Raw genomic sequence first — 18,817 nt, forward strand, 5'->3', positions numbered from 1 at the left:
GGCAAGGCAAGTGTGTGAATGCTGAGACAAATTGCCACATCGGGACAAATGATTCCTTTGATTCCTGGACCGCAAACAAGAGAGGGATGTGACAGGCAGGTGCAGATCTGCCAACGAGGTGTTGTGTAGGTGTGATGATTACCGTGCTTATGAGCTTGGTTGGAAAGGGGAAGGATGGACAAAGGACCTTTCGTTCTGCAAAATGAATGAAAAAGGTGCATGCGAAAAAAAAAAAAAGCAATGAGGTAGGATTGCAGTTTACCTGTATTATTGGAAGATTGATTTCTTATGAAAGGAGCAGAGAAGGGAGGGGAATAAAATTTTATAGATGGCAAGAATGGGGATCAGAGCTTTAAAATGGCAGTTGTGAGTTAGTATTCTTGAAGGATTGGTTCAAATGTGACTGCAGAGACCAGTGCTGGCTTCTGATTTCCAACCATCTGCATTTAAAAAAGAGAGAGAGCGAGCGAGACCAGCAGACTGTCCTCAGTGAAATTCTGCTGGATTTCCCCCAGGGAATAAGAATTGTCCCTGCATTTCAAGTACCTGGAAGACTTAAAACAGTGACTAGGCTGAAAGGGGATGCGAGGGTCGAAAGGGAGAATGGCTGGCAGGGATAAGCAGATTGTAGACTAGGCTGGATAATTCAGGGATCTGTAATAAAACTGCATGGTGATGGATAGTGAATAAAAGACTATAGGTATATTATGGTTTACGGAGCACAGGACAGATGTGTCTCTAAGGAGACTGTGATAAGGACTGGAAGGCAGCAGTGGACCGGGAGCAGCAGCTGTTTTGGGATGCAACAGCGCTGTGTGAATAAAGAAGCACCGTAGCAAGGTAGTTCAATCCCGATGCTGTCACCAACATGTTATATGTGACCTTGGGCAGGTCACTTAGGCTGATATCTTTCAGAAGAGCTTTTTAAATGCATAGGTTTCCATGCATAGGAGCTGAATTTCTTACTGTCAGTGCTGTGGTTCTGAGCCCTGCAGCTCAGACAGTGCTCGTGAACCACTCAGGGAACTCGTCTCCATGTTTGGCACGGGGAAAAATCTGGATTTTTTTAAGATTTCAGCAATCCCTGTCCTCAGGAAATGTAGCTCCCCCGAAGACTGCTATTCAGCAGTACTGAGTCTTTACATTTCCAGTGCTGGGCAAAAGCAGCAGTGCTTTGCATCTAACCCCCCTCCAACCCAGCAAAATGGCTCGATGCTTAGAATTCTGGCCTGAGTTAATTTCGCTTCTCATTGCCTAAGACCACTAATGAAGTTGGCCTTTTACTGGCACGTATAAGGGAAGAATATGCTGACTGTATCTCTCGCCCTCCCTTGCACACAGATATGGGGCTCTTACACAACATGCCCTATGAAGTGTGCAAGTGTGCATGTGCACACACGTGCACACACACGTGCGCACACGCACACGCACACATGTGCATTGTGCTTTAAGAAGCCTGAAACTGCTGTTTCAGTGCAGCATATTAGTCTTTTTACCAACTTCAGCATTTGCAGTAAATAGCAATTAATGATAAAGCTGCTTACATTAAAAAGAAGAGCAAAAGAGGCTGATAAGTCCTTCCTACCAGTGGATTCTCCTGCAGTGCTTCTCATTACATTTTTTGTTTTCAAGTTTGAAGACAGAAATTTTGTCTGTGGCTTTTTTTCCTTCTCAGTACTGCTCCTCCTAGGGAGTTCTTCCCCAGGGCCTTGAGGTCAGTGAAGTACAGCCCCCAAATCCTTCGTGTCTCAGATAACAGGGGACACTGATGCCGGGGACATGACTGTCCCTCGGGTACCGTAACAGAGGTGGACAGAAGGGCTGGGGACAAACACACTCTGCTACCCTTGCACGGCAGAACTGCTTGTCTGCAGACCTCCAAAAATAGGAGTTGGAGCTGGGAAAAATTGACAGGAGAGCTGAGATACACTCTGGATTTTATTTTTATGTATAATCTTAAAATTCTTGAAAGGATACGAGAGCTGATTCCCAGCTCAATATTGCAGTACTTTTGTGGTAAGATGCTGAGGATGCATTTTGCATGCCCCGTGTGCAGTGTTCGAGCGTGCAGTGTCTTCTGGGACAGTGCTGAAGGACTGTGGAAGATAAGAGTGAGCCGTTGGAGGGTTTGTTCCTACTCATATTGCCCACAACTGATGTTAATAAAGCAAAATACACCCAGAACTGGGTTTCTTCTTAGTGGAAGCTCGTTTCCTCCTGAAGAAACCCCAAAAGCAAACTAATACAAATGCAGCATCTATGGCTAAGGAACCCAGGAGCCAAGTTCTTTCACAGTGTAAGAAACACCCAGAGATATTCAGCTCCCTAAGTCCTACATATGTGCCTAATTTTCTTTAAATCCACTCGATACAGGAAGCTAAGCAGGTGATGCTTCCCTAAATACCTCTGGGACTGAGATTGCCAGCGGGTGGCTGTGAGCGGGGTCCTACGCTTGAGAGGTCAGACCCAGGAACGGATGCCAGACGGTGCCTGAGGATCCCCGGTACATGCTGTTCCCATCCCTGCGCGTCTGTATCTCATTCAGAGCGCACTTCGGTGCTTTGAATCAGGGATGGCTGATTGCAGGGAGCTATGCTTTTTTTTTTGCTTAATATCAGATGCACTTGGACATCACACGTTCCAATTTTCTGTAGGGACCTCATGGCTATTTGGTTACATGTTAGAGATAGCGGTGCTTAAAAAAAAAAAGGAACCAAGAGGAGCAGAAAGAAAGAATTCTGAGAAATAGAGGGAAAAAGGGATGCTGTGTCTTAAAATAAAACAGCAGTAGATGGCAATTTATAATGGAAAAAAGTAAATCCATTCCATCTCAGATTATTTCCTGGGAACTTTTGTCTCATTTTTGATACAAGAATTTGCTCATTTATTTTTCTGTAAATCTAATTGTTTTACCTTAAGTTCTCCGTTGAATGCAGGTCTACACTAGAAGTGAGCAAAGGACCATGAAAGTCATCAGCTTAAGAAACTCACAGAAACTCAGCCTTGCTGAGATCCCTCATGTTGTAATGAAGATCTGACAGACAGTTATTGTAATTCCTAGTAGGGATAGGTGAACAATGATTTGTCTTTTTTTGTTGTTGGTGGTGATGGTTTTCTTCTGAAATGAAAACTGAAGGGAAACAATTAATTTTAGGAACCAAACATAACTGGGGTGGGGGGAAGGGTGAAGAGACTCTTACATGTAGAACTAGAAGTAAAGGAGAACAGAAAATCACTTCAAAACTTTCAATTTTGCAGAAATGCATAGGGTTTTTTCACAACTGTATTATTTCACTTTTCTTTGGTTGTTTTTGTTTTTTTTTCCTTCTAGATCCACTTTGTAAACATTTCAATATGAAGCATTTAAGTCAAGAAATAATGCAGACATGTACTTTGATTCTTCTAAATTTTCCCATCCCATTTTTTGACAGTAACTATCTAATGGTTTCAACCTGAATTAACAAACATTGTCAGTCAATCCCCAAGCACATTTTTGTGCCTAATTTTAGTACGTGTTAAAAATAATGTCTCACATCTTTAGTGCCTGTGACTGCAGTTTCCTTTATGCTACACACAGTTAAAGACAATTCATACCTCAAGTAACGTATACTCAAAGGGTACAGAGCAGTGGGAGATAAAAGGGGAAAATAAAAAGATTTTTCTGAAGCCACAGAGTAAATCAGCAGCAGGAGCGTATAGGGAAGCCCACAGTCTTGACTTCCATTCCCCTGCCCTCTCACTAGACTGCGGATTAATTCTCACCCATTAGATTCTTCTCCTGCTTCCACTCCTGCACTTTCTCGTTCACACCTTCAGTTGTTACTCTTCCTTTAGTTTGACTTTCCTTACTCTCCATTTTTGCACGGTATCCTCTTTTCTCCTCCCCTGCTCCTCCTGTAGAAGATTACTAATGAAGTGGCAAGTTTTAATAATGTGTCTTGCCTGTGCCCGCTGCGATGGATAAAGGAGGAGCAAGGTGGGTGAAGGAGAAGAGCAGCAAAAAGGGAGGCAAGGGAGTGAACTGAACTGATTTCAGACTCCAGGTGAAGGTGTGCAGGATGGCAGAGGACCCATCTGCAAGCTCAGAAACCCTCACTGAAATGGGGGCAGAGTCCAAACCCAACGTCTAAGGAGGAGGACATAAGGGTGTGTGAAAGGTGGGACCTGTATCCACAGGGATATAGGGGCCAAAAGGAGAGCAAAGACTTACAGGACTGGGAGATGTGTGGGCAAAGGCGAACCAGCAGGTTTCTCCTCTTTGCTGTGACAGGACCTCAAACCTGGGTGTCTCGCACTTGATTCATCTAGATGAGTTTGTGCACAGGGATTTCTCTTGCTTGAGTAAAATCAGATGCGAATATGCATATTCAATCAGACAGGGGTTACGGGTGCTCTCTGCACACTGGGCATTGCATGCTGGCAGGGATTAGACAGCCATCTGCTTGGTACAATGCACATCACAGGGTCGGTACCTGAATCCGGGATGCTGCTGGAACTCCTGCTGATTTCCTCAAGTCCTGCAGAATAACATTTTTTGTCACTGGAGCCTCTGTTGTGTGCTTAATGGACAAATCTGGACAGAGCGTATGGATTTAGGGAGGAGAGGCATTTAAGGGTCAGATAGGAGAAGCGGCTGAAGAATCTGTACTTTGGGTATATCTACAGCTATCTATAGCTGTATATCTACAGATATCTACAGCTCTCTGAGGAATACAGCCCAAGGCTGGGGTGGGGGGGAACCGTGTTGACGCTGTAGGAACAAAGACGTTTTCTAGCCTGCAATCTAGGCAGGAGGAGGGAGGAAACATAGATGTAAATCAGGAGGAAGTTTCCTTGAGCTGCTTTGGTCCAAGAATATTATACTAAGAATAAAATGTCCAAGAATAGCTGGCTGTCATTGTAAACAGTCACATTAGACATGATAGATAACTTCAGGCTATGTCTTCATGAGCACAGTAGACTCTAAATACCCTTCTTTCTTTGGAAACTCCTTCCAAACACCTTTGATTTCACAGGGGTAAGCCCGCTAGTTGCATTCCTGTTCTGCATTTGATTTATCACTCACAGAAAATTATTTATCTACCTAGCTATTTATTATCTAATTCCATGGTTGCAGTTGAGGAAAGTCTGTTTATTCCTTTTCCACGGCAGTGTCTCTTCCTCCAGCAGCTCCAACTAGCTGCTAGGTGCCCTGGGGAACATTGAAGCAGAATTAATTAATCATGACCAGGGAAGGAGGTGTTTTTCAGGTTTGGATTTGGGTAGCTGATTTCACAAGATCTTTCTGGGAGTCAGGCTGTTGAAGAAACAAATGTGACGCCTGCTCTGGATTGCTTTCAGACAGAGTCACTTTGGGAGGCTGCAGAGGCATGTGGGATCTATCAAGCAGTGGGGAAAATCTAGCAGAAGTCAGCTGTGTGCATGCTGGTGGAGGGGACTGCTCTCCTCCTTTGGCAGGACGCTGTGGCAATGAAACTGTAAGCTACAGTGTAGTGTGTCCTCTCCTGTGCCCAGCCTGCAAAGGTGTGAACCTTTCAGCATCCACAAGAGAGCCTTCTGGGCACAGCCTCATTCTGAATGTCCCCACTGGAGCAGGAGGGGTTGTGATGGCACCCGGCACATGCCAAACTGGGATTCACCCCTTCAGCATGCCCACGAGTGATGGCAGCGCTGGCCAACTGCACAGGTTGTGCTGAAGCAGCAGTGTTTGCTTTACAAATAGCTTTGAATTCTTCCAGACCCTCTTCCCTCCCTTTGTAGAGCGTAGTAGAGCATGTGCTATTCTTCCTGGTCAATGATTTCCTCCTGGCAATGGAGAAAGGTCAAGTGTCCACGCCAATTCTTTTTGATCTGTCAGCAGCCTTCAAATCCTCTGGCAATGAAGGGCTAATGATTTGCAGTGTCTGGCATGGATGGGCAATCTCTCCCTGCAGGAGCATTCCTCCTTTCCAAAGAGACTCCACAGTGTGGCTTGGAGTAATGAAGCATTTCCCTCAAGGACTCTTCCAGGGGGTAATTCAGTGCTCAGTTGTACTGTTGCTGGCAGAGGGATGGGGCTGCAACGTTACAGATGTGCTGATGATGAGGGATAAGATCAACTTTCAAGCAAATAAACCAGAGTTTTCCAAATTTATCATCTTCAAACATCTTTTTCTGCCTTCAGCTTGTTCCATTGTTGTCTAACACAGAAACAAATTGAGGCACTTTGCTCCTTTCCCACCCCAGAGATGACACCGCGCATACAGAAATGTTGGCTGGGATGGAGCCATTTGTGGGGTGGGTAGGTGGAAACATCAGCCTTTAATGGAAGTCTCAGACTACAGCAGTACTCGCTATTAGCAAAAAGCTGTAATCTATAGTGACAGGCCAGCTGGAGCAACAGTAGATAACCAGGCGAATCTGCATGCGGAGGTGCACTTTGAGCAGCTGCGTGGGGGAATTCAGATTTCAAACTGCAGAGCCTGGCAGGAGAGACATGTCCCTTTAAGAAGAAAAGGAGACAGAACACCCCCCCCACCCGCTACTTTAAATAAACCTCCAAAGATCGGGGATGCTTCTCTTTTTTTTTTTTTTTTTTCCCCATTGCACAAAACACCACGCTCGCCCCTGCGAAGGCCAGGTGGTGGGGGGGACCAGCCCCTCTCCCCGAGGGGTGCTGGCAGCCTTGCAATGGGAAGGAGCAGCCCTTGCTACCCATTTAAACTTTCTTTTAGCCTGATGAGAGGGAGTAGAAGGGAAACGAGGGTGGTCATGCATAGCCATGCTCTGCCTCCTGCTCCATCCACCATCGCACACAGCCTCGTATTATGGCCCTGCCTTTGTATATATTGTTCTCGGCGCGTACATTTAAAATGGACTCTCTGTCCTCCTGCCATTCAGCCCCGCAAACAGGCGCTGGCAGCGCTACCGTGCGCGGAGCTCGGAACCGAGACCCGCTGCCCTCAATCTCTTATCGAACTGCAGTGAATGCACAGGAGCCGTTGGGGACATTTTCATCCATGAAATGAAGAATCGATAGAGTTGCCTCATTACAGACTCTGCTTCGTGCCTCGCCGTCGTTCCCTCTTTCCCTTTTGCCACTTGCTTTGCCCTTTTTTTTTTCAAGCCACTTTTACCACCACCTACACAGACTTGATGGTGCAAATTCATGGGTAGCAATTCCCCTTTGCTACGCACGGAGGAGCAAAGCTATGGTTTAAAAGAAGAAGAAAAAAAAAATCAGGTAGACTTCCAAGAAGGAGGTGGAACATATCTTTTAAAAGTACATAAGTGGTTTGGAAGCCAAAGGCCCCAGGAGGTCAATGGTATTCAGACTTTTAAATCCCTGATGCTCATGAAAACATTACACGCAAATTCCACTCTGGGAAAATCTGCATTTTCTTTCTTCTTTTTTTCCCTTTTTTTTTTTTAAACAAGTGGAGAAGTTGGTTTTCTGATGTGCAGAGGGGACTGGAGCTGTGCTAGGCAGTCACTGAGCTGCCTGGAAAACAGACACGCTATTTCCTTGGGAAATTCTTGCCTTTTGATTTGTGGTTTTCTTTTTAAGCTCCAGTTTGAATGAGAACCATGCTCCCACAAAGTCCTTACGGCCTAAAAATTCAAATGCAATAATAACTTGAGACCATCAATATCTTCTGTTGCTGTGGTGCTGAAGCACTAAAATGCTATGGGAAATACTTAACACTCTATAATGGTAACACGTATAATAAAACACTAAAATATTTTATGCAACGTACAGTATATTTTAAACATATATCAATACAATACAAAATATGTAAAAATGTCAAAACAAATTAATCAAAACAACATAAAAATAATGTGTTTATCTCCTCAAAATGAAACATTTCAGTATAGCTGAAATGAAGAGAGAAAATCAAAATGATTTGTTTTGACACTTTAAACATAAAAAAGTTTGTCAAAATTGACATGTTCCCATGCAACGTTTCGATTTCAAGAGAACTGCGTTTTCCTGCGAAAAACTGTTCTGTCAAAATTTTTTGACCAGCTCTACTTACAGTCTATCTAAACAGACAAGCATCACAGCCAAGACTCTCAAACGCTCCAGGTGGTCAGAAGATGGATTTAGCACAGGGCAGAACAGTCTCAGAGAAGGAAATAAATAAAACTCACAGCTAGAGGTGGCCTTAAACTTGGGTACCAAACTGCTTTAATGTTCGAGCTGCTCAGACCTGAGTGGTTTTGGACTTTAATCTTAGCAAGGGCTGAGTTCCTTCAGTTTTTAGCACATCTGAGTTGCAGGGTTGGTGCACTGATGGAAGAGGCTCTTTACGATGGTGAGATGCCAGCGAAGCTTCTCAATATCCTCTGGGATTTTTCTGTTCTTGGCACTGGTCGGGGTCTAGCTAGGAACATCCCTCTGTGTTTGATAGATTAATACTGGTAGGTATGAGATGGCTTTATTTCCCATACATCCTTCTATCTCAGTGGAAATCCCAGGCTTAGGGTTTGGAGAACAGGCTGAAATGCAGTGCTGCAGGTGGATCAGCTCTGGGATTCAGGGCTAGTGAGAATGGCTTTGGCTAGGAGTTCTCCTGCTTTCATGATACACAGATTTTAAATCTTCTCATTATATAAATGCAGTTTCACGTTAATTTGAGCTTCTAATTTAATATGCTGTTCCGAATTAAGAGTTAATATGATATTTGATTATCTTTTTGCAATGAGATCCAACCCAAGGCTCATTGACTTCAATAGACCTTCCAGCAGAACCTGCGACTGCCGAGCCTGCATAGGTGTATGCTTACAGCAGGAGACATACACTCGAGATTTCTGGCTTCTGTTTCAGAAGCTGCCAGTAAAATGGTGTTATCTGAGGCTGTTACTCATTCTAGCTCACTTGTCTAGCCTGAATTTAAGCTCCTGTGCATTAATGTGCATATAACTTCCCCCATAGGAAGAGGCAGGGCAGCAGAAGGAGCTGAACCTGGGTGTTTCCAGCCTCAAACCAGTGTCCTGTGCACTAAAGGAAACTGTCCTAAATGCTGAAATCAGCGATTTGTTTAACACATCTCTCAGTCACTGTGCAGCATCCATCAGGTAGTTGCAGGGGTATCGAGCCCACCCCAGTGACCTGTTATGCTCACCCTTGTTCTGGTTACAGCTCTGTTCCTCTGCAGAAGTCTGAGCTGTGCCGTCCTTGTGAGCTCTCACCTTGTCTCTGGAGCGGCCTGGCAGGACTGTTGCAAAAGGGACGAAGGCAGTGGCTGCAGGAGCTGGTGTGCCTAAATGCACAGGGGCATTTTTATGGCCACAGCAGATGCTTCATCTGCTCAGTGTGATAAGAGGGGTGGAGCTGCCTGGGGCCAGAACTTCCAGCAACTCCGGGTCCCTTTTCCCTCCCCCCTGCAGCTGCCCCTGGTTCTCTTGGCTTCATCCAGTGGGAGAACCTGGTGCCCATGGGACACGCTGAGTTAAATGGTGCTTTTTATCCTGGCAGGCAGGGCTGTCATCAACCAAGCAGCAGGAGCTGTACCAGGAGAAGCAATGGCCTGTGGATTTTAACCCCTTTTGCTCCTCCAGTAAGGGCTGAGGAACACAAAAGACCCGGGTCAAGAGCTAAGCTCCTTTCTGAGGGACAAGAAAAACAGGTTGATATATCATTTGCAAGGATTGTTAGCCAGCCTCAGCTTCCCAGAGTACCAAAATCAGCAGTGTTAGCTTGCATTTCCCAAACCCTATGGAGCGGGATCACTCCGTGTGGCTGTGGTGGTAAAGTCCCTGCCCAGGAATGAACTTCAGAACAACAAAAATATTGCAAAGAATGTCAGGTGTGGGATAACACTTGAACATTACGATATTGCTCTTCAGGGCAGTTTTGGCATCAAATTTTTTTTTCCTTCAGGCTCTCTGTTTACAGGTCCAAACTGTTGCAATGGAATATATTAGAAAGGCAAGACAGGCACACAGAATGGGACAGGCATGAAAGCAAAAAACAGGGTTTCTGGTCTCTGACACAGACCTCTGAGCTTAGTTTTCAGATTACTCTCTCAAATTTCCAGTAAAAATTGTAGGGACTAGTATGATGTTTGTTTGGTTTATTGTTTATGGTTCGCAGGTGTTTCTTGTTCCAAAAGGCAAGAGAAGTATTAAATGAAATTGGACTTTCCCTTTTATGCATAAATTACGAAATATATTTTGGCTCAGTCAAAACATACTCTTTAAGAAAACACTTCATTTTGATTTTTAATGTATATTACTCAACATGTAATGAAAAACAAAACACAATCTTGAACCAATCCTTTCCAAACAGAACACTCGACACATTCTGTTCCAAAGAAAAGCTGACTTTATCAAAATGCTTTTTTTTCCCCTTATATCAACAAATTTCTACAAAGTGTTTTGCCTCTGATGAATTGGCATTTTTCTGACACAAAATGAGCAATCCAAAAAAAATTCAAAGCAGCTCTGTGGCAAGTCTTAGCTAATTCTGGAATAGTAACACGAAGGTGCGTGGGAAGGGTACTGCAAGGAGATGTAGCATTGAGCTAAGACTTAAGAGATTTGGGTTGAATTCCTGAAACAGTTATAAAATGATCTGGGACAAGCCATTAATCTACCCCGTGTCTCAAATCCCATTCTGCAGAATGGGAAAACCAGCATTTCCTGATGTCCTAAAGTTACTGCAAGGATAAAAACCTATTAACACTTATGAGATTATTGGACTTTGATATGAGGTATATAAATACTGAGGAAGACAGAAGACAGAGCTGCATTTTTGTGTAACTTAGAATGAAATTATGGGGAAGTGGACTAGCTTGGACAATAATTTAATAATAGTAGGAATAATTTCAAGTTCAGGGCAGTGTTTAATAGAAATCACTGCTCACCACCCACCATATTTTTTTTTTTAATAAGCAGCTCAGAAAAGCGTAATTTATCATTATTATTATTATCATCTATATTCATTCTATCTCTGCCACTTCACAAATGAGAGGAGTTCCTCACAAACATCTACAAAGCTAGCTCATTATCCAGCCTTCCTATTTATAACTCTCATTTATGACAATAGCTATCAAAATCTTGCCAACAGTAGGGCTGCTGGTATGCTGACACCACTGCTCCACAGCCCGCTGAGCGGTATTATCTCACTGTTCCCTTGCGTTCCCCCATCTGTCCCTGGCCATCTGGTGTCCTTGGTCTTCTAATTAGACCAAGCTTTTGGGGGCATGGACTGCCTTTCTGGTTTCTGTTTGTACAGCACCTAGCACGCTACCGTTCCAGTCTCAGGTTCAGCAGGACTGTCTTTGAAATGTGAGCCTTCACCACATGTCTGTGTGCACATGCAGAAGATCCTTTCAATTCTGTCCTCAATCTACTGAGCGCTGTTAGATGGATCCCCTTTCTACGCAGAGCCCTGAACCAAGTGCCTGTGGGTTCTGGATTTCAGAGCAGTGATTTTGGCACCTTGGCTAGTAGATTTATGACGAAGTTCCCGGTGTCCAGCACCACCTGATGTTGGGACTTGATGGGGGTTGCACGCCTGCGACAGTTCTTCAGTTTCAAGCTGCCTCTCATCCTCACCATAATAACACCAGGAGTTTATAATTAGCTGAAGTGCGGGGACAAACAAGCTGAAAACAGGTACCTAGTTGTTACCAGTGTGATTCTCACCTCACTATAGGCAGGGAGTAATTAGAGTTTCTGCACAAGACCTGCTCCCTTTAGGCTGCTGGTTGAACTGCATTAATAAAGAAGGATTTGTAGGGTGGTTTTGGTTCACTGAATATTCTGAAAAGTTGTAAGCAAAGTGTTGACAAACTGAAAAGAAAAATATCTTTTCTCCTCTAAGTCATTTGGGGTCAAAAAAAATATTTTTATCACAGTTCTCTCCTAAAAGGCTGGAACGACAAATCAAGAGGAGAAAAAGAAAAAGCTCTAGTAGTTTCAAATGGAGATTTAGAAAAGTTTCCCCTTGGTGCTGTCACAACCAAAACATTGACATCTCCCAATCATTATTTTTTTCAGCATGAACAATTTGGCAAAAGTGAAGTGTATTCGTGGACTGTGTTGGTATTTTTTGAGAGGTATTTCTCATCCTCACTCCTTGCCTTTCCTCACCCCAAATTGTTTCAGCTGGTGACTGTCCCTTAGGTCTAACCACTCATGCATATTTTAAATGGAGATGGTTAAAGAGTAAGTGCAAAATTAGACACTCATCTGTGCAGAATTACCAAGGGACAGGGTTCACCCATTGCTGCCTGAAATGGAGAAATCCCATTTCCATAAAGAAATAGCATTGCAATCATTTGGGATTTTAGGATGTTGCATGTCACAGTCATCCAGAAAGTCAGAGCCACTGCTGAACTGCAGCTCCACCCCTGGCTATAGTCAGATATCAGTCTCTGTAGTTTGAGCTATGAAGACATCTAGGGCAGAAATGGCCAAATTCTCTTTTCTCAGGGCTGAGTTTTATCCACAGAAGTTCACTTGACTTAGCAAACCCCAACAGATAGGATTCCTCATCCCTTTCCATCCATGGTCCCTGTTTTCCCCAGCCCTGGCACACAAAAGACGACCTCAGCTTGGCTGGAGAGCTGGCCAGCGTTTCCAGAGGACAGCTAAAGCTGCTTCACGGGCGGTAACTGCCTTCCAGCACTTTCATGAGCCATCCCTGAAATAGGTGCAGGACATAAATGTTATTGCTCCAGGTGCACCCAGTGACTTAATACGAGTCAAATCCTGAAGCCGTAGGGCCGTAGTTACCTGTCTAGCAGGAATGGGAGTGTAGAGTTAACTTAAAGCAGGGAAAGTTTAATAAAATCTAGGAGAGTGTCTCCCATGCTTAAAATTAAGGATACACTTAAGCTGTTTGCTGAAATGAGGTCAGACGTTCGTCACTTTACAGGGTCGAGCTCTAAACTAACATAAGCTGTTTCATCTCTCCCTTGACACTTCAGTCTTTTACTAATTTATCAGCATCCTAAAGCAGTGTGTGAAGTTGCTGCAGAACAGAAGTGTTTCAGATACAAATAGCAATTGTTAGCCTCTTCCCTCTGGTAAATGGCAGCAGGCAGAAACCTCTCTCAACCTGCCAAGAACCAAATGTGGGACACAAGAAAGAATTATTGGTGCATGAAGCTTAAAGAGATAGGGGACTTATTTCTTTACTGCAAATAATGTGTTCAGTAATTTCTCTTTCCTGAGTCTGCATTTCTGATGGAAATAGTTTACAACAATGAGCATGAGAAAACAGAAGGGATGTGTACAAGATCAATTTGAATCTAATAGAAAGGATAAATGAAAGGCACAGGGGTTAGGGGAAAGGTACAAAATACCAGGAGGCAGAGGAGTAGTGGAGTGTTTACAGTGAGCGATGGAGCATCAGAGCTCCTGCATTCTGCCTTCCCGTTTATAGCGGTGATCTGGGGCTACACAGCCTCCCTCACATGAAACAGACCTTGCAATATCATTCTGTGCAAAATCTATCATTCTGAGCTACCCCACTGTATAAAAATTACCTTTTAAGTGGCTAAGTAGACACCCAGCTTTCTTCCTTTCTTCTTATTTCAAGAAACAATGGGAGTAACAGCATTTGCCTGCCGTACTAGAGTGCTGAGAGCTTTAATTAATGTCTCTAATTCAATTTGAACTCCTTGGATAAAAGGCACTGCCTTGTGACAGCAAAGGTATTGCCTAAAATAGAATATAATTAACACACAGATATCAATCACGATGAAATTAAGTGTACATTCAAATACAACTTGCACTTTACAGAAAGTACTTGCCTATTTTTCCTCCAAGAATCCTGAAGAGTCATAAGACAAGGAACATTTAATGTTCCAGGCTGAATTCAGCTTTGAATAAGGCCATCTTAAACTGCTAACATACTAAAAGGGGTTGTAACAGAAATCTCCATTTGCACTGATGGATGTCCCTTCATGATGGACAAAGCTGGAAACTGACTGTGATGCGACTCTGAATCAAGTACATCTAACTTTTTCTTCTCCCAGTACTTATTTACTGTGAACTCTAGCTTACGTCCTAGCTCACCCACCGATCATATTTATTAACAGATGTGATAATTGAATGATCATGTTTTCTGGCATGAATCAGAAGGGCCAGATCACTGCACTGCTCTGTAGTGCTCCTGAGTGGAAATGGGGTTTATAGGTTGGATTTTTTAAACTGCTGCATTACAAAGCTTGGTGGCTCCTTGAGATGGCTGTAATTCATTGCTTACAGGACAGGAGCACAGAGGGTGTCGGGGGCAGAACTGAGCAGAATGCTGGATTCCTCGATCAAAACCCACTGTCTGACTCCGCCAAGTTTCCCCTTTAGTGCTGAGATTGCTTCTGTGCCAGGTTTGGTCTTGGGTCTCCTACCCAAGGGCTATATACTAGGAGCCATCGCCACTCTGTCCTTTCTTCCCCCATCCCATTTGCAAAATCCCCAGAACATACCTTACACCAGTGAAGCCCCATAAAGACACCTAACAAATTAATTTCAGGTTCAAACTTGTTAGGAGTTAAATTGAAGGCACCTCACAATATTGCCTTAGACACAAAATAATCCCACTTTAGTAAGCTTTATAGCTTCCATGGGGACCAGCCCCGTGGTGTGTATTAATCTTTAATGCAAAACAACATCTCTACAGCAGCTACAGGGGGGAAAAAGATACTTCTAAAAAATTAAAGTTGATAGTGTGCTAGTTGTCTAGACCCAAAAGTGCTCTACCATCCTCCATTGCCTCAGGCACCATTCCCTGCTCGATACTCGCAGCCAGCTACCAGCCTGGAGATGTGTCCATTTCTCCTGGTGATCTCAAGGCATGTTCTCCCCATGTCTTAACCCTTAGTTAAGACCCATCACAACTCTAATCGTCCTGACTCTAACTTTCACCTAAAAGGAAGGGAGGATGAAGAGGTGCGTGGGGGGAATTAGTGAGTATCTCCTCTCTTTTATAAGCTGATATTTCCCCAATGTACGATGTTTCCATGTGGGAGGACACACTGGGATTTCTCTGAAACCCATTTCTTTTGGCTCTTCTCATATTTAAGTTTGCACTTGCACTGTGCTGGGAACTGGAGGTAAGCTATCGCACCACTTTGGTATGTAAAAGCTCCCTTCCTCTCTTTGCAATAGAAATTCAATAACAAGTGAATAGTTTAAAGGAAAACTGATCCAGGCTGGCTGATGAAGGAAGTGGTTATGGATGAGTTTAATGAACAGACAACCAAGCGAGTTTGGACGATGTGTACAGAACAACAGATCGTTATCAGCAGCAAATCTGCATACCCCTCTAATGGCAAATATGCTGAGTTTGCAGCTGCTTACTGTGATGGGGCAGCGTAGATCTGCAACAAGCAGCGAGGCAGAGAAGCAGCCTGGATGGAGAAGCAGGAGAAATGACTTTTTGAACTGGAATATGGAAATGTCGAGGGTGGGATGCAGCTGGGAGCATTTCCCAGTAATCACCTCAGGCTCATCACCACTGTGAGCGGAAGCAGAGCTGTACTGTAGCCCACTTGGAATATACCGTATTCCCCTCAGTGTGGGGTGAGAAACTCCCTAAACCCCCGTTTCGTAAGGAAAAGTAGAAACACTCCTTTCTGAGAGGCGAGGGACTAAAGCACCGAGAACTACCACATTTACGGGTGAAGCAGGAGTCAGTGGTGGAGGCTAATATTAAACACATGCCTCCAGAACAGGAACAACCTCCTCAGTCAGGAGCTGCAGGTACCATTAGGTTTAATAACAGTAATATTCTATCTGAAATTGGAAAGAAGTTTGTATGTGCCCAACAGAAAAAGCAAACATTGGTTGACTTTCCCATACTTAATTTTTTTTACTTCTTCATGTAATGCAACAGCTGTCTGTCATTTTTAACCAGACTTACACAACTCTGTTTTGTCAAGTGCTGCTGAGCTCACTGCAGCTCCACAAACACATGCTGTGCACACGTGCAGACTCCTACACACTCCGGCACGCGCACACGCTCGGCGCTTGTGCTCCCCGTCGCGCTCCCGGGTTCAGTCCACCCGCGCAGAAGACATGCACGCTCGCTGCCATGGGCTGCGGCTTTGCCAGGCTCCTGCTGAAAGCTCCCGCAGCTGAGGAGATGGCCACGCCGGCTACCAACGCTGATGCCCTCTGGTCTATACGATGCTGCTCACACCAGGCAAGGGCTCACGGTCACACGCAGTGCTGTACATGCGCATGGCACGCCTAGCACACCTCAGTTTGGCCTCTCCTACACTCTCAGCAAAGCCTTTTCTCTCTGGGAATTACAGACTTTTGGAGTGCCTATGGTGGGCTCAGACTCAAAACCAGAAGGGTGTCTGGAGATGTACAGACAAGCCTGGCACTGTCTCACTGTAGCAGAGCTCTGCATAGCCTGCTTTAAAGAGTAGCTACTGTCTCTCTGCACTACATTCTACTGACGTAGGTGGGTATCGCCTCTCCTGAGGACAACTTTTGGCCAGGTTTGTGCTCCCAGAGGGGCGGATGCAGCCTCAGGATGGCTCTGCCTACCTGGGCATGCCCTCCATGTTGGCACATCCCCCACAACACTCAGCAAGGCAGCCAGATGGCCAGGAGGTGGGCAGGAGGAGGAACACGTCCTGCTTACGGAGAGGACTTTTTTCAAAGCAGCATCAGCAACGACCAGCGATGCGCACAACCCGGCGCGCTGGGCTGCTGTTGCGGCTGTGTTGTGGTTGGGAAGCAGAAGGGGAGGGGCTCCACGCCAGGCGCAGGGTGCCAGCAAAGCAAGCCACTCACCTTCCCCTAACGGAGCACACAGCTTCGTTCGGCGAAGGGCAGCACGCCAGCAGCATGACTGCGGAGGCGGATGATCTAATGGCTGAAACGCTGGAAACGGGAGTCAGGAGGCGAGGGCTCGCTTCCAGCTGTATCTGTGGCTTGCTGCGTAACCTTTGGCAAGGCATTTCACCCCTCTGTTTCCCTTCCTACTCATCATATGTCTTGTCTGTTTAGCCGTTAAACACATCGGGGAGAGGAGCTGGCTCAAAGCAGGGCTGTCTGCAGCCATCGCTTGACGGGGGGTGCAGTGGGGAAGCTACTCTCCCACCATGTAAGCGACAGCATGCCCTGCACCAGGTGGTGCGAAGCATCCCCCTAAGCTCCCTAGTAAATCTCCGACACTGAATATGCATGTTCAGTATGTCGCCTCACAAGAGCCTTGATCTTGGGAAGAGCCTTGAGGTCCTGCCGTAATCGAAATAGCAACAGACCCTCTCCCCCTCCACCAGACACACACCTCCCAAACACCCAGGCGGGAAAGCAGGTTGAGGTGATTTTTATCTTTCAAAGTTTGGCAGGATTTCATAGTCGCGTGTGTGTCTGTGTGTGTGTGTGTGTGTCTGTGTGTCTGCATGTGCTCGTCATGGAAGCCTGGGTAATTATTTTGTTTTATTTCTTTTTTGGCAACACTTTAAAGTAAGAGCTGGGTCTTTATAGATTGCTCAGGTTGCATGGAGTATGGATTACAGATCATCAGAGAGACATGAAAGCAGAAGACGCGTTTCTCTGGCACAGCATTAAAGGGACAATAACGGGGTAATTGTAGCCTAGGGTGCAGCCACCTTCTGCGCCCAGCCTTCACTCGCCTTTGCGGCACTGCGGAGAACTTCATGAGGGAAATGATGGAAGAGCTGGGGTGAAGATGTCTCAGGTCAGGACCTGGTTATTTCAAAGGTGATATATGCTCAGGAGGTTAAAGGCACCACTTAGGTACTTGAATAAAACACTGCCAAATTCTCGAAGCTGCAACAGAGGCAGACTGAAGTCTTTTAAAACTTGATTTTTCATGTCTGTTTTCACCCCGAGAGACAGTTGTCAAAGGATCAAAGCAATTCCCATTTTTAAACTCTCTCTTTCTCTCCCTCTTCCCTCCCCTCCCCTCCGTTTCTCTCTCTCTTTTTCCTTCCTCCTCTTCCCCCTCTTTTTCAACAGGACTCCACAGAATGGAGCAAGAATGAGAGGAAAAAGGCAGATAGAAAAGCATGAACTGGAGGCTTGTTGAGTTCCTCTACCTCCTGTTTATATGGGACCATATACTAGTACAGCCCTCCCACCAGGACCCAGCTGCTACCAACCAACATGTCTCCAAGGAATTTGATTGGCTTATTTCAGACAGGGGGCCTTTCCACCACTCGCGGAGCTACTTATCCTTTGTGGAAAGACATCGTCAAGGATTTACAACCAGATATAAAATATACAGGTATGTTGGTTTCCTACAGCACCTGTAGCTTGGGTAAGTTGTTAGGTGGTGGGAACTCAGACAGTTCCTGTGGGCTCAAGGCTCATAGTCAATGGGGAGACGCATCATTGTTCCCGTTCCACATGCAAACATTTCTTTGGTTCTTCATGGTCCCCAGCTGGCAAGGCAAATCGATTCAAAGACTCAGATGTAATGCTCTGATAGCGAGATGAAGGCACTACGGTACCGTGGCAATGTGCACAACATAGTTGAGATAAAAAGGACCACGGGGCTGGGTGTACTTCATTTGCATCAAGAGATAAATTCGTAGGCAGGTTCACAAGCATGTTTTTCAGATCAATGTACCTATGGGCAGACCAAGCCTCTGTACCAAATTCCTACGTGTGAACTGCCAATAGCTTACGGTTCACATGGCAAGAACAGACATAAAGATGTCGGGACACACATCAGTACGGCAGTTCTCACGCAGCTGTGCATGAGCCTTAGCTGTGTACTGCCTACCACAGGCCTTTGCAGATTATCTCCATGTATGAGTCGGACTTGCTACAGAACTGTAATCTCGGTCTAAAAGTTTCCAATTAAAAAACTACAGAGACTGTGCTCTTCCTAGAAAGG

General features: G+C 45.0%; 1 protein-coding gene across 1 annotated transcript in view; it reads left to right on the top strand.

Moving 5' to 3' along the window:
• BRINP1 (BMP/retinoic acid inducible neural specific 1) overlaps positions 1-18,817 on the top strand; it is an 84,475-nt gene that overhangs the window by 5,992 nt on the left and 59,666 nt on the right. Inside the window, exon 2 of the mRNA XM_064468773.1 lies at positions 17,935-18,202. Within this exon, the coding sequence (XP_064324843.1) occupies positions 17,985-18,202 (218 nt within the window). The 5' untranslated portion in view covers positions 17,935-17,984. The remainder of the gene's footprint in view (positions 1-17,934; positions 18,203-18,817) is intronic.

Source organism: Phalacrocorax carbo, chromosome 18 (assembly GCF_963921805.1).
Source record: "Phalacrocorax carbo chromosome 18, bPhaCar2.1, whole genome shotgun sequence".
Lineage (NCBI taxonomy): Eukaryota > Metazoa > Chordata > Aves > Suliformes > Phalacrocoracidae > Phalacrocorax > Phalacrocorax carbo.